The 16,652-nt window shown below is 39.6% G+C and overlaps 1 protein-coding gene across 4 annotated transcripts in view; it reads right to left on the reverse strand.

Annotated features, from left to right (window-relative positions):
- LOC133646849 (lactadherin-like) overlaps positions 1-16,652 on the reverse strand; it is a 46,976-nt gene that overhangs the window by 5,077 nt on the left and 25,247 nt on the right. For all 4 annotated transcript variants that reach the window (XM_062042695.1, XM_062042694.1, XM_062042692.1 and 1 more), the window contains 4 exons: positions 10,313-10,426; positions 7,524-7,705; positions 7,310-7,465; positions 5,046-5,190 (listed from right to left, as the gene is read on the reverse strand). In XM_062042695.1, coding sequence (XP_061898679.1) covers positions 5,046-5,190; positions 7,310-7,465; positions 7,524-7,705; positions 10,313-10,426 — 597 coding nt within the window. The remainder of the gene's footprint in view (positions 1-5,045; positions 5,191-7,309; positions 7,466-7,523; positions 7,706-10,312; positions 10,427-16,652) is intronic.

Raw genomic sequence — 16,652 nt, forward strand, 5'->3', positions numbered from 1 at the left:
AAGCTCAAGAATAATGTACAGGCATATTCCGGGCAGCTAAATATGGATATTTTGCACTCAGCATCACCAAAAATGATTCCCGGGCGAGGCCACCGCTGCTGCCCACTGCTCCCCTCACCTCCCAGGGGGTGAACCAGGGGATGGGTCAAATGCAGAGGACAAATTTCACCACACCTAGTGTGTGTGTGACAATCATTGGTACTTTAACTTAACTTTAACTTTATGGTGGCCTGTGTCAAATATCAGCTGATAAGGAGACCAGGAAAGCAGAGGACGGATGGTGTGACACGCTCATCCCGGATGATGTTACTGTTGCGTTGTTGTGCGTAGAGGAGGGCGGCGTTTTGTGTGAAAACGTGCATGTCAAATGTAAATGATTAAATGACAAGGCACTTCATACAAAATTTTACCCCGAATGTATTCCTGGACACGTCATGATGTGACTAGGACATGAACTATAAAGCAGAAGTTTGTGAGTTCCACTCGGCATCCATTGCCCCAGTCACCCAAGGGGGCAGGTCCCCCACATCTACGGTCCCTTCCAAGGTTTCTCGTTCCCATTAAGTTGAGTTTTTTCTTGCCCTGATGTGGGATCCGAGCTGAGGATGTCGTTGTGGCTTGTGCAGCCCTTTGAGACATGTGTGATTAAGGACTATACAAGTAAACGTTGATTGATTGATGATTGATTGAAATCAATGTCGGAGGTGCAGTAAAGTTTGTAAACTTGTTTTAATGATGTTAGAATTGTTTATTACCCTTAACTTCAGCATAGTCATTTAAAAAAATGCATTGTTCATTGTGCTGATTAAGATATTTATTATATGGTGATGGGATAGCCATGATTTCAGCCTTTCAAATCTCCTCTTGGACCACCATTTTTTAAACTCGGTATTTGTCAAATCCTGTTTCCGGCCCTGCCAATATCGATATTCTTTATTGACAGCGGTATTCTTCAGTACTACAAAACCCAAAACCAGTGAAGTTGGCACGTTGTGTAAATCGTAAATAAAAAACAGAATACAATGATTTGCAAATCCTTTTCAACCTATATTCAATTGAATAGACTGCAAAGACAAGATATTTAACGTTCAAACTGGTAAACTTTGTTATTTTTTGCAAATGTTAGCTCATTTGGAATTTGATGCCTGCAACATGTTTCAAAAAAGCTGTCAAAATAGACTGAGAAAGTTGAGGAATGCTCATCAAACACTTATTTGGAACATTCCACAGGTGAACAGGCTAATTGGGAACAAGTGGGTGCCATGATTGGGTATAAAAGCAGCTTCCATGAATTGCTCCGTCATTCACAAACAAGGATGGGGCGAGGGTCACCACTTTGTGAACAAACGCGTGAGCAAATTGTCCAACAGATTAAGAACAACATTTCTCAACGAACTATTGCAAGGAATTTAGGGATTTTACCATCTACGGTCCGTAATACCATCAAAAGGTTCAGAGAATCTGGAGAAATCACTGCACAAAAGCGGCAAGGCTGAAAACCAACATTGAATGCCTGTGACCTTTGATCCCTCAGGCGGTACTGCATCAAAAACAGACATCAGTGTGTAAAGAATATCACCAAATCGGCTCAGGAACACTTCAGAAAACCGCTGTCAGTAACTACAGTTCGTCACTGTATCTGTACGTGCAAGTTAAAACTCTACTATGCAAAGCGAAAGCCATTTATCAACAACACCCAGAAACGCCACCGGCTTTGCTTGGCCCGAGCTCATCTAAGATAGACTAATGCAAAGTGTTAAAGTGTTCTGTGGTCTGACAAGTCCCCATTTCAAATTGTTTTTGGAAACTGTGGACGTTGTGTCCTCCGGATCAAAGAGAAAAATAACCATCCGGACAGTTCTAGGCGAAAAGTTCAAAAGCCAGCATCTGTGATGGTACGGGGGTGTGTTAGTGGCCAAGGCATGGGTAACTTACACATCTGTAAGGGTATAATGCTGAAAGGTACATACAGGTTTTGGAGCAACATATGTTGCCATCCAAGCAACATCTTGATCATGGACGCCCTTGCTTATTTCAGCAAGACTATGCCAAGCCACATTCTGCACGTGTTACTACAGTGTGGCTTTGTAGTAAAAGAGTGGGTACAAGACTGGCCTGCCTGTAGTCCAGACCTGTCTCCCATTGAAAATGTGTGGCGCATTATGAAGCCTAAAATACAACAACGCATTCTTGCTGTACATCAAGCAAGAATGGGAAAGAATTCCACCTGAAAAGCTTCAAAAATTGGTCTCCTCAGTTCCCAAACATTTACTGAGTGTTAAAAGGAAAGGCCATGTAACACAGTGGTAAAAATGCCCCTGTGCCAACTTGTTTGCAATATGTTGCTGCCATTAAATTCTAAGTTAACGATTATTTGCAAAAAAAAATTAGCTTCTTAGTTCGAACATTAAATATCTTGTCTTTTCAGTCTATTCAATTAAATATAAGTTGAAAAGGATTTGCCAATCATTGTATTCTGTTTTTATTTAGAAATTACACAACGTGCCAACTTCACTGGTTTTGTACATGTAATTGTATTAAATACAGATGTGAAAACAAAAAAGTTTATTACCATTTTTATTAGCATAAGAGGTTGTACTCCACCAACATCATGTAAAATCTCACAGCAGGGAAGTCTTTTATCATCACCTGCTTTTTAGGTCTCAAACAAGCCAAGTATGTCTGCAGTGCAAGGTGCAATAATGCAGTTATATCATCATCTTGTAAACACCACACAGATCCATCACTGTGTTTCTATTCATTACAATTATACTCAGATGGAAATCATATTTGTGTAGGCAGAGCACAAACCTTTTACATGATACTGTATATCATATAAAATATATCATACAAATCAATTAGCATATTAGGTGGTTGTGCGTTTAAGCAAGGTGTGTTTTGATGCCACACAAGCACTTTGCAATGGAGTGACATCAGAGGGCGACTAAACAACTGTCAGCGGGTGCTATCATGCTTCAGAGCAACTTTGGGGATAAATATATTACTTCAGTTTTTTACTTTTTTGAGTGGATTAATATTGGCCTGTGGATTACTAGATCGCTAAGAGGACGATTGATGAAGCGCGGGACCGGCGGTCTTGACTCGTGAGTTAAGCCAATCACTTCAAACGGACACTAACTCTTATTAGCGTGTGTGACTTTAAGGGACTTTTGAAGAGGAAATAAAGTTGAGTTACAAACTTTTGTGTTGTGTTGCTTCCTTGTTTGTGATTATTCCAAGCTGAATAGCAAGTCCTACCCGTGTCTTTTGTTATAGGTAGCAGCGGCACCTGAAGTGAATGTGATAGGGTATCATTATTACAACGATCAGTTGGATATATAAAAAATACTGATAACCGTATCATTTGTCCAGAATCAATTAGAAACCAGCACCAAAAAATAGCGGTACTCGGTACACATCCCTAGTGATAGATGCCACATATGACATACAACAATTGTAACATTAACGGAGTGGGACATAAAATCACAAACGATAGCAACACTAGCATTGCTATATGCGCTATTATGCTAACATTACACTCACACGTCATGCTAGGCTGAAAGCCTATTTTGCAGAAGAAGAAAAAAAGATCAAACCTACAGCTTTCACATTTTTACGGTTGGCGGACTGGATTTTAAGATGTGTAGTGAAGCCTGCTCTTTTAAAAAGTGGTGCGCTGATACACAGGGCGAGCTTATCTCGTTAGGATGGTGCTTCTCAAATAGTGGGGCAAGCGTGGTGAGGTGTCGGCGTACATGAAAATAAAGAATGTGGGATTTACAATATTAAACTATTAACGATAAAACACTGAATATTGACAACATATGAACGTCACCCCCCCTCTTGATCGACATATTTTACAAAACGCAACAAAAATGCAACAAACACAGTGAAATATGAATGCGATGGGTAAAAAAAACCCACCTACAATCTGATATCATATCCCTTTTCTGGCTGAACTTTGTTGTAAAAATGTTCTTCCATGTCTGACACCCGCATTTCAGGCGGGCCGCTCTGGAAACGCTCCCCACCCACACTGCTTGGTAACCTCGTCTGAGCTGCTGTGACTTAGATGACCATAGTAACTAGTATATAAAGCAAAAGCGCAGATTCCAACCATTGAAATGCTTTGTATAGTTCAAAACTTACGGTCATTTGAAAAACATCACTGCACATCATAATGGCAGCTACAATTTCGATCTTAAAGATCTAAAAAAAATTATTTGGGAATGTCCGGCGGGCCATATTGAAAAGCTTAACGGGCCGCATGCGGCCCCGGGCTTTAATTTGCCCAAGTCTGGTCTAGAAGGAAAGAGGTTTTGAAAGATTTTTGTCACTGCGTTTGTTGCTCATAAGCGAGCATAAAAAGTTGCAAAACAGTTGCAATTGCCAAATTCCTGAAGACAATGCATGTGAATGCTGAGAGAAACTATCAACCGCTGAATGATGAATCATAACGATCATCAGTCAAATGATCAAAGCAAACCCCAGATATGAACCCTACATTGCTTTTTTGACAGACTGTATGTAGCGCTAGTGCGAAAGTTTCTTAAGCATTGCAAAACAATAAAAAGATTGCGTTTGTTCTGAAATGAACTTGTGTGCTCCTACCCTGAAACCCCCAACACACTGGCACAAATCTAGCAGCCATGCAGGAAATTATAGAAGCAGAATAGACACGGACATGCTAGTTGAGCAGAGACATGAGGAATGTGAGGTCTTCACATGCGCAGGCAACACAAGCGGCGGTGAAATGATGAACACGCACGCACTCACGCATGCACGCACACAAAAAACACTTGAAAGAACCAAGCAGGATGTTGCATATTTAGACAGACTGTTCCTACTGTGAAGCATCACCATCCTTATGTCGTAACGTCTCATCATGTGCGTTTGATTAATACTATGGGCGGCTCCTTTTGAAACCAAAGTCCTAATTAAGGCTTGATGTCATCTTTTGGCTTACTGGATTAGCCACAAAATAATGAAGCCACCTGGAAGTTGAAAAGCTAACAAACATCAGCTGACAGTGTGTGTGTGTTTACCATTGAGTTCGCAGCCCACCAGCTCCAGGCGCAGAGTGCAGGCCTTACGACACACCACCGGGATGATGCGGATGTACTGAGCGATGATGGGCGGGTCGAACACGTTGGTCTTTGTGCTGTCGTTGTCGACGTTTCCAACAAATATCTAAAAAGGAGAGCAGAGGAAGGAGTCAAACTGCGCCCACTGGTGGTTACTGTGCATCTGTCGAATACTGTAAAATGTAAGACAACCTCTCTTTTTAAGAGCCCCAATTTTTTATTATAAATAAATGGCAATAAATTAACAATATTTCTTTGAGACGTCTGAGACAACGCCACCCATCCTCTTTGTGTGGCAGTTGCATCTTTCCAGGTCATTGGGAGGTGAGTGACAGGAAGTAAAGCTCTGACTTGCTTGGGGAGAAGCCCAACATGTTGGGTTGCATTTATAAATCTGTGGATCCCCCCCGTGTTGTATTTCTGTCAAATCGAAACCAACACTAACCTTTTTTGCATGTTTAAATGCTGCATCACTGTTTGCGAGCCAGATCAGGCCCACAAACAGTGATGCAGCATTTAAACCGCGAGATGAGTTTGCCAAGTACAAAAATTAGCTGTCATTTTGAATGAAAGAAACTGTTGATGACTAGATGTCGCAATAGCAATTCTTTGCACGCGTGACTTCAGAGGGAGCGAAGCTATGTGCCGTGTGTCAACACTTCCGTGTTTGCTTATTAGTGATATTATATCAAAATGTGGATTTTTAAATGTATACCTTTAGTGTCAAAGATGTGACATTATACCCAAAGAAACACTTTTGATAATCTGTACACTTCGTGTTGTACTTATAACTGGGGACACATTTTCTGGCGCACATAATTATGCTAAAATAACATGTATCCCCTTCTAACTTAATGTGTGGTTAATGAAATGAGTCCAAAAGTGTTGTTGAAGATGATGCTACATAGTGTTATACATGCATACACATGTTTCAAATTAGACTTTCCTCTAAAGTTATATTTCTTCTCTTTTGTTGAAAGTAATTGTTTTACGGTATTGGGTAGCCGGTTATAGTTTGCTTTGTATATAATTTTAGCTGTTTGCAATGCACCAAGTCGTTGAATATCAATATTTTTGATTCAATAAATAAAGAGTTTGTATGTTCTCTATATCCAACATTATGTATTATTCTAACTAACTAACCATTTTTGTAACACTAAGTGTGAATGAACCGCATATTTGTAGTAGTTTCCCCATATTTCTACACAATAACTCAGATATGGCAACACGAGCGAGAAGTAGAGAATATGAAGTGATTTTTAGTCCAGAACATATTTTGCTTTATTCTTTATTGACATGTTTCTTGCTACGTTATGTTATATGTATATACATATAGTTATAATTTTTTGTCAACAATTTTTTTTCAATAAAGAATCCTTACAAATAAGCAATTCATTTGAAAATCGATTTTGATTTTTTTAATTTCAAAAACCAATACAATATCTGCTTTCACCTCTTAATTTTTTAAAAATGTTTAATGTATTTATTTTTTAAATTATGGTATTTTTCAAATGTGCTATGGGCCGTTAAAAAAAAAAAAAATCAGCTGTGGGCCACAAATGGCCGTAGGGCTGCACTTTGGACAACTAAACAAAAGCAAAACTACCATCTACTACTCATTTAAATCATTTTGTTTTGGACCTCAGAGTCCTCCTGTGTCCATGGAATTATTTCCAGAGTTTGGAAACATTCACAAAAAGGACAAACCTGATTTTGTGAAAATAAAAGCATTGATCTAACCACTCTAGTATTGATCATACACCGATACTACACTTGGTATCAACGTTATCGATATATGGACCAATCCACCCTCCCTTTGTGTATGCCTGGCTGCTACACACCAACAGTTGTTATATCATCCTCTCTCTAAAACAGTGGTTCCCAAACTTTTTTCGCCAAGTACCGCCTCAGAAAACACTTGGCTCTCCAAGTACCATCATAATGACCAACATTAAAATACAGTAGCGTAGTAGGCCTAAGTATTTATAAAAAACAAGGCAGAGGTTTTATCTAACAGGAATATTTAATATGTTTGGCCAATATAATATTACACATAGTTTCTCAACAGTAACACTGTTTGAATATGGGAAAATAAAACACTAATCATTTTATTTGGCGTACCACTTGATAGAGCCTGCGTACCACTAGTGGTACATGTACCACAGTTTGAGAATCCCGGCTCTAGACTCTTATCTACTTTTGAATAGCTGCTTGCATCATCTCACCTGGTCCTTCCTCTGTCCTTCAGTCCTGTACGTGGTGTACGTCTTGCCGTCCAGACTGGAGGCCACTTTGAAGGCCTTAATGAACTCTGATGTTCCCACGCGACTGGCGCCCTGCGTAACGATGCCCGTGACGCGCATCTTGCTCTGCATGTTGACCTAAAAAAGACAGGCCGTGAATAACAGCCAGCCGACTCGCGTCGTTTAAAGGTCTAACCTCCAGCCAGGGGTTCCTGTCATGAGGGGCAGGGCTCCAGGCGTTCACCAGACCCTTGTTGTTGAGGCGTGCCAGCTCCGACCCCCAGCGCTGCATGCCCAGAAAGGTGTAGCGGACTGAAGAGGCGGAGATCTGTGACTCGGCCACGCCTCCTCCCTCCATGCCGAGCAGGGAAATGCAGCCTGTTTGGGCAAAACAGGTCAGAGTAGGGTGAGGATTGCTTGGTAAATGCAGTATTAAATAAAATCATGTGTAAAGAGCGTGGTAAAATCAACAAATGTGGCAGATTATTGAAGATCCAGTGACAGTATAAAACTAAATGTGGAAATACACACCTCCTGAGTATTGTTACATTAATACTTTTTATCCATACCAATCAAAACTGAGTACATTCAATTAGGAATGGGTACCAAATCCTGCACTGATTCACGAAAATCAAACAGTTCCTTGTCACGATACCTGGGTTGCGTGTGATGTGCCGACTCTTTGCACTTCGGCATTTGGGAATCACTCCAGCAGCACTGAGAGCGGACTCAACCAAACTACCTCTAGGTAATGTTGCAATTTCCAATGCCAACAAAGAAATTGACTCAAAAAACACTCAACGTAAGTTAAGCAAGGCTTCACTTTTTCCAAAATGCGTTAGCTTGATGCTAATATACATTGGTATATATTACTGATTAACATTAGCAATTCTACATGGCAATTTCAACACCTCCAAATTTGTTAAGGAAAACTACAACGAAAATGCACATTACAAATCACACAGCCGGTGTGCAATAAGTACAATACATACAGTATTAACATTTTTTAGGGCGCAACAAAAACAAAACAAAAAACACCACCATAAACTATACCCTACTGCTATCTAATGTCTAGGACTTGTAACTGTAATTGTAAGTTTGTCATATTTGCAAATTATAATATGATAATAATAAAATAAGATATAACAACTGGACAGCAGCTATCATAATCAGCTAATTTTTTTAAATGTCACAATTAAAAAGTAGATTTTATAATCAAAAACCATTAATATTAATTAACACACACAACATCGATTTAAAAGGTAATTAATCCATTTGATCAATACTAAAAAAGAAAAAAATGGCATTAAGAAGAGCAGACTTTATATAAAGTTGTTATTAGCACTTTTGAAATATTCAAAGACCGCAAACTTATGTGTAAAGATCCAAGATGGCAACCTAAATAAAGCTGAAAGCGCGCAACAATTTCAGACTTTTTGACCCAGCTACACTGGAGTCCTTCTCTGAGCTAATATGATATGCTAACCAGACACTCAAACTGCTACAGACGGGGGCAACAGGCAACAACAAGCCTAAACGAAAGTGCCGCAGACGGGGAGGAGCGGACTATAAACCCTGGTACATGGTTAGCAAAGGAATGTTAACTTTTCCGTTTATACTACCAGCAAATGTTCGGTCTCTGGAAAACATGATGGAGGAACTTCAACTTCAGCGGCATGACTCGGGGAGGAGGAAGGGCTGCCCTCGTTAAACAAACAGGGTGCACATACATTAAAGGGGTAATTCACTTTTTTGGGAATTTAGCCTATTGTTCACAAATCATTATGAGAGACAAGAACTAATTTTTTAATTAGAATTTTAAAATTATATAAAACGCTTGGAAAATGCGGCTAATGGGAGTCACATTTGTAGCCTTCAAAGCCCTCCATCAACGTTTTGTGTACACACTGCAACTCTATATATAATGAAGTAACAGCTGAATGAACGGAGGATGAACTACTGCTTCTAGAAGCGGCAAATGTGGAATTTGGAGACAAGCTATTTCAACATAAATGACACGATTCCCTCAAATAAACTAGAAAAAACAACTCCGGCCAGCAGGACAAAAAGGAAACGGTCCATAGAGTGGGTCACTTTAATATCGACCATGATACACGCAGCACGTCATCCGTGTTATTACAACTACAGTACATACGCTGTCTGGCTAGCTGTGTACAAACAAAACATGAAATGTGGGCTAATTCTTTACAGATACTGTAATATAATTGTTCATGTTTTTTGGTCAGTACAGATTGGTGTCTTATGGCAGTGTTGTTTGTGCATTACAAACTCAAACGCGTTTTGTGTTGACGTAGAAGCCATAGTTACCTTTTACGGCTAAAGCACTGTGTTACTACGCTAGAAAAAGAGTTCCTCAGTTCCTTTCTCATGATTGTGAATGATAGGCAAAATTGTCCCAAAAAATGCAGTTCCGCTTTAAGATGATTTGAAACTCCTACCCCGAAAATTTGAAATATCTTACTTTGGAGTTAAGGCCATTTTATCTGCCTAAAGAACTGCAATGTATTATTGGGAGTGTGGTGTAACTCCACCCCTCCGCTGAGGAGGAAAGTAAATACATGACATGATCAATGGGCAATTATCTTGGGTGATTTACACCACTGTAATCTACGCTAATTCCCCCAAAAAATAACAGGAATATAGGAAACTTCATCTGCAGTGTCCAGTGTCCAGTATTAACAGTCACACTTGTGGAATTTTTTGCTAAAAAGTTAATAAATCGGTTTCAACTCACTAAATCGTTTCAGATTGTATCGTTTAAAAAAAATTATATCGTCCTTGAATCATATCAGCAATCACAAATTTGAAATAAAATCGAATCATTGTTATAACCCATCGTTACGCCCCTAATCTCTAGCATTAGATTTTAGGGTAGCAGTGCAGTAGCACCTACATGGCCAAAGTTTTTTTCTCGCTGTGATATCAGGAAGTGGGTCAACACGGCTGTTGAGTGTGCGCACTTACGCAGCTGGCAGTTTTTGCCCACGAAAGGCGACGGGCATTGGCATTTGAAATCTCCCTCCAGGTCCCTGCAGGTGCCGCCGTTCTGGCAGGGCTGCCGGGCACAGTCGTTGACGTCTAGGAACACACGACACATGCATATCACCACCACATAAACAATAAACAGAACGTTGCTTGGATGCCGTCGGCAGGCCGCAAAAGCAGATTAAAAGTTGGAATCGGAAGAGAATTAAACAGGGGTTAGTCAGTCGATGTCATGCTAACCAGGCTGCAGCTGGAAGGCTGAGGGAAATAAGCAGGGCGGCGATTTATATTTATAATATGACTCAAATCAAAAGTACAGTGTGTGCCTTCTAGGAGGACAACAAGTCAACTGGTTAGGTCATCACTGCAAGTCACAGAGAAACAACATCCAGCAGACGCCCAAAATATAAAAAGCCCTCTTGACACATGGTGCTGCACATTTATTGCAAATGAGTCAAGTATGAGCATCATCCCTGCACCTCCTTCTAACACCACCGGATGGCACCATTGACAAAGCCTCTCATCCCCCAGCCCTCAGAGCCTCCAGTGTGACTCAATAAGCTACATGAAATGCTTGGCAACATCCATCCATCCATCCATTTTCTACCGCTTGTCCCTTACAACACACCGATGTCAACTCTCTGACGCTTTTTCGCAGACAAACACAGACGTTGTGTTTGTCCCACGCAAACAAGTGTCTCGCCACCCACATGGCGTCTCTGCAAATAGCGCTCTGTGTTTTCAATCATACACATTATCCACGCTGCAGTCATGATGGAAATGAGCAACAATAAAATGTGGACAGAGAGGCCCACAGTTTGACACTTATACTAAGACTTCATCACACTAAACTGATTGGTTGTTACCTTTGCCATTAAATCTACACTGCTGTTTGGCTATAGATACCCCAGCAGGCACAATACATTATAAGACACAGGTGTCAAACTCAAGGCCCGGGGGCCAAATCTGGCCCGCCACATTATTTTATGTGGCCCGTGAAAGCCTGGAAATAATATACGTCAATAAAATTCTTGATCTTTTCCTACTAAATATATTTCTTTCCCCTTTGACATAAAAAAAATCATGTAGTACATGCAATTGCATATCTTTTTAATTTCAATATTATCAAAATATTGTATTATCAAGTATTACAAAAATATTTTTTGTTAAAATAAAGAAATACTGTACTTAAATATCTGCTTGACTTATGATTTCAAAACAAATTATCAATCAATGACTATATATAATTGACTATAAATTTTACAGTTAAATTCCGCCGACTGAGTTTTTTAAAGTAAAATCAACTTTGGTACTGTTTTTTTCCATATACAGTAAGACACTAAAACATTAAAACAACAAGATTTTACAGTAAAAAAAACGTTAAACATTTTATAATATTTGGATGAATAGTTGAGAATCTGGCGTGAAAAAGTGCTTTGTTCTCAAATCAGCTGTCCGTGACGTTACGAGAGCAGAGGAGCAGTAACTGTGCGGTAGGTGTTTAGCTCCCCTAAACAAGAATATTTGCTATGTTGCCTCAATCAAGTTTAGATACACAATTTGGACATCTTTAAAAAGGTAGTGAGGAGTGGCAGCTGTTTACTAGGGGTGCACAAGTAAATGTATTCACATCCAAATCATGATTATTATTCAGCCCATATATATATATATTCATTTTATTTTTTTAGAATAATAAAAAAAACAATTTTAATTCCATTTTAGAAAACATCTTCATGCAACCAGAAAGAGATTTTGTAACTTGTAACCTGTTTTGAAAAAGTTTCATTATAATTATTATACCGAATATTGCATTGCGAGAATGTGTTTGAATCTAAAATTGTGTTGAATTGAATCATCATCCCAGGAATCGGAACCGGGATTGAATCGTTAGGTGCCAAAATAATCACACCCCTACTGTTTACTGCTGTACAAGATGCAATACATTAGTAATGGGTAAATGACGCTTCAGTGAGTGTGGGCCACACTCAATGGCTGTATTGACACCGCACTGATAAAGTGTTGGTGTTTAATATAGTGCTATCTGCTGGATTAAAAAAGTCATTACATTTGACCTGAAAGTAAATTAAAAAAACATGTCATTTTAGCCGGTTGACCAGTCCTAATTTACAAGATTTAGGAGTGGTATAAAAATGAATTTAAAGTTAAAAACACACCAACCTCATGATGACACTTCTACTTCATGTGGAACAAGCGTGCAACATTTTAAATTAAAGTTAAAAAGTTAAAGTACCAATGATTGTCACACACACTAGGTGTGGTGAAATTTGTCCTCTGCATTTGACCCATCCCCTTGTTCACCCCCTGGGAGGTGAAGGGAGCAGTGGGCAGCAGCGGTGCCGCGCCCGGGAATCATTTTTGGTGATTTAACCCCCAATTCTTTTTTCAAACATACGGTCTGAAATGTAGAATGTAGAATGTAGAATAGGGCCCTGTTTGAAGGATGGGATAGACAGCACGTAACTGCTGGATAAAACTGTCCGACGTTTTTAGACAATGCCGGTTTGGGACCAGTCCCCTTACCAGTAATTAAAAAGGAAGTTGGTCCATCTGTACTGTAAGAGGATTGGCCCGCACAATCTAATCCATTTATCAACCAGAGGAGGGGTCAGTGCAAACAAGGCATCCAAGTGAATTTGCTCACCCAAAATGTTTCGTTCATAAACGCTTATTTATCAAATGCACAGTAAATACTGTACCTGTATGCCTATATAAAGATGCATAACATTATACTTGTAAGTGAATTTATGTTCAGAAAGTTATTTTATACAGTAAATTTGTAGCAAACTGCACTGACACCAAGTTATTCATGGTTCTTCCTCCCACAAACAGCATGAAAATAAGAAAATTATACATCTCTAATCAACACGCCCACTGTTGCTACAGTTAAGCGGGGCTGCAGTCGAGGCTCTAAACCACGATTGCTCCAGACGCCAAAATGCATAGTAGTGTGCACCGCGCATCCAGTCTATATACTGTACATACGTCTGTCAGGACATAAATAGATTTTAAAAAACAACCCTTTGGGGGACAAAATGTCTTGTAAAATGTAATTGGTGGATGCAAGCTTTTTAAAAAGTGCATTGTGGTGGAGGTTTATTTTGAAGGTGATAGTTAAGGTTAAAGGACACAAGAATGACGCAGAAAGTGTTATGTTACCACTTTGGGAGTTACTAGCACAAATTAACGACAGATTCGCATCTCTTCGGACCAGTGAGGGAGATGTGTATTTATCGTCAAGTTTTATGGCGCATGCTGAGGGATGGTCACCATGCGGACATTCACCGATGTTTATGTTTGAAGACTTATAGCTGTGAGGTCAAGACCCTGACACCACTTTCATACAACAAATATCAGCCTTTGGATGCGCTAAACAGATCACAAAAAAATGTGGTGATGTCTCTGTCCGAACCAAGGCACCCCCTTTGTCTCTCTTTGAAACCATTTTCTCCTGCGGGAACTAATGGAAATAGGAATAACACTCTGCGAAATTAAACACGCCCTGAGATGACTTTTACCTTTGACCTAGTTATGGCTACCTCTGGTGGTGAATTCAAATATTTCACTATGTGTCCTGAAATATGCTTTACCTTTGACCTACTTAAATATATGACATCCCTTCATGCTTTTTGGCGTCATCTGGTGGTAAAATATAATATTACTTCCCAGTAACTTTGACGTCTGCTCCGGGGTTAAACTGACACCCTTACAAAACTTTACACTTAAAGTAATATTCTTAAAGTGTTCTCACATGTTCACTTCACACAGCTCACTTTTAAAGTTATTCATATTTTATACTGAGCATCCAGGACAGAGATGGGTGCCCGGTCATAGCCATTTGGGAGTGATTTTGTTTGTGCTTCAATTACTTTACTGGATATTTTTTTTAATTTTAAGTGATCCCCGCAAAAATTGCTTTTTTCCAGTATACACGTAACAATTTGCAAATGAAACCCAGTCACATTTCCTAAAAGGCAGGGAGATGCGCTGACTTTGTCATGTTGTACTGAGCAGCCAGGACAGGGAAACATGGACCGCTTGTGATGATAAAGTTGGTCCACAAGATGCATTTTATTTTACGACAAAAATTAAAAACCCAAAAACGCTCTAATCAGTCGCTATTAGGTGGGTTAGAGCAAGTTAATCAAGCGCTCCCTTTCTCAGACATGCCATTCTATAAACTTCGCCTGACTCACCGTAAACAGACATGGCGTCATTCACGTGGGAGTACTTTGCGGTTTCAGAGGAAGACATTTTACATGGTACTTTCACCGAAAGCTGTGCAGATATTCCGCAAAGACGGAAAAATGACATTCAGCTTAAACACGTCAAACCTTAGTCACCAAAAATGTCAGCATCGCTACAACGGTGTTTTAAAAAAGCCTAAGAAAACGCCTGCTGCTAAAGACGCTGCCCAAAAGCAAACTACAAAAAAAAAAAAAAATCTGGGCCGGTTTGAAAAGTGCGCAAAGTTTGCCAGAGATGACTCGATGACTAATTGTAGGGATGTGCCGATTGATCGCCCACCGATCAGCATCAACATATTTTCATGAAAAAATACATGATCACCATTGCTAAATAATGCCCTTTATTCAGTGGTGTGCCGTCAGGGCCAGCAAGGCCTTCTCTGCTGGCCTAACATAACCAGAAATCATGATCATAATTAAAGATAAAAGTATTTTTTAAATTTACTTTCCCTAAATATCTAAAAGTATTCATATTCTCTTCATGTTACATTATGCTCCTTCCAGCGCTGTTGTTTTTAGGTTATAGAGTTTTTATCCAATCATAATTCAGCTAGCTTATGTTGCCATGCTGTACATAATCTGCCCGAGACCTACAGAATCAACAATGCGTCCTTGCACTCTTAAGTGAACGGACACAAACATTTGACAGACAGTTGCGATAGCCGATTAGATCACGAGTTGTTGTCAGTAAGACCTTCTAGGTGGCAAATATATATATAGTGATGTTATGAGCTAGGTAACATAAGAACTCCATTACCCAGCATGCCACAGTAGTAAAGAGCATGTGCAGTAGTCCCGTTTAGGTTGTTGAATGTAGACATGCCGGCAGCTTGATGTTATTGATGAGCACGCTGTGGAGTAAACTTTAAGAACTCAGCCAACACGCCTCGTCTGCATCTTTTATGATTAGACAAGACAACACATATATTTGCAAGGCCATTTTCAAGAAAGATATTTAAAGAGAAACTACATCTTGTGAGACGATGTCACTTTAGCGAACTGCGCATGCAAGTGACATCGAGACCACATTGGGGCCTGTCCGCGTTTAAAAAAAGAGTCTGATAAAGATCACATTTTACTTGCAGTGTAAACAGTCCACTGGAAAAAATCTGATTTTAAAAAAATCCAATTTGGGCCACTTTGGCCTGCAGTGTTAACATAGTCTACGGCAATACCAAGCCTTTACCATAATTGAAGATACTGGCTTTTGTCAGGACATATCTACAAGTACACTTTGTCAAATCCAACTTTGACTCTTTTTACCTCTGGGTGTGCACAAACTACACTTAAATCTACATTTTAAAAATGATGAATATAAATGAGTTATTGCTTATCGGTATCAACCTTGAACAGCAGAAAATTATCTGTCACAGCTTAAAAGAAAATATTGTGCATCCTGAGAACACATGTTAAAATTTACACAATGTTAGAAAGTAATAAAAAAATATCCAAACATTCATTGTTATACACAAATATAGGCATGTTGCACAGTAGTGGAAACTTTCCTGAACAACCATACAAAATCTTACAATAATTTTTGAAAATCTTGCATTGAGAGGCCTCAGTCAAGAACGTGAAAATAGCAGCTTTTAAAATTTTTCTTGAGTGTCCCCTCCCCCGCTCTGCACACATTATCCCTGATTGCCATAAAAAAAGGCTTTTAGGAGACATTTGGCAGAGAGCGCAAGCCGTACTTGCAGTTTGGCCCTTAAAAGCCAGTCTGACATTGTCAGGACTTAGTACCCCGTTCCGCCTACGCGCTTCAATTTTTTCCACCTGGCAACAGGAGCGAGTGTGTATGCCCACGTGTATGCGGAACACAAATTATGGGGAGGTCACCACCACGTCTTTCAGCAGTTACAAACCCAATCATGTTTTTTTGTGCATTTACGTGTTTTTTATATCCTCACCTAAATCATGCAACGTAACTGACAATGATGACATCCAATTAGTGTTGTCCCAACATGCATGCTGGTGCATATATTAGATTAAACACCAGGCAGCGAGTCACAATGTAAATACACTACGCCCCCCGCCCCCCTAGTGCCTAGTGA

Source organism: Entelurus aequoreus, linkage group LG03 (assembly GCF_033978785.1).
Source record: "Entelurus aequoreus isolate RoL-2023_Sb linkage group LG03, RoL_Eaeq_v1.1, whole genome shotgun sequence".
In the NCBI taxonomy this organism is placed as follows: Eukaryota; Metazoa; Chordata; class Actinopteri; order Syngnathiformes; family Syngnathidae; genus Entelurus; species Entelurus aequoreus.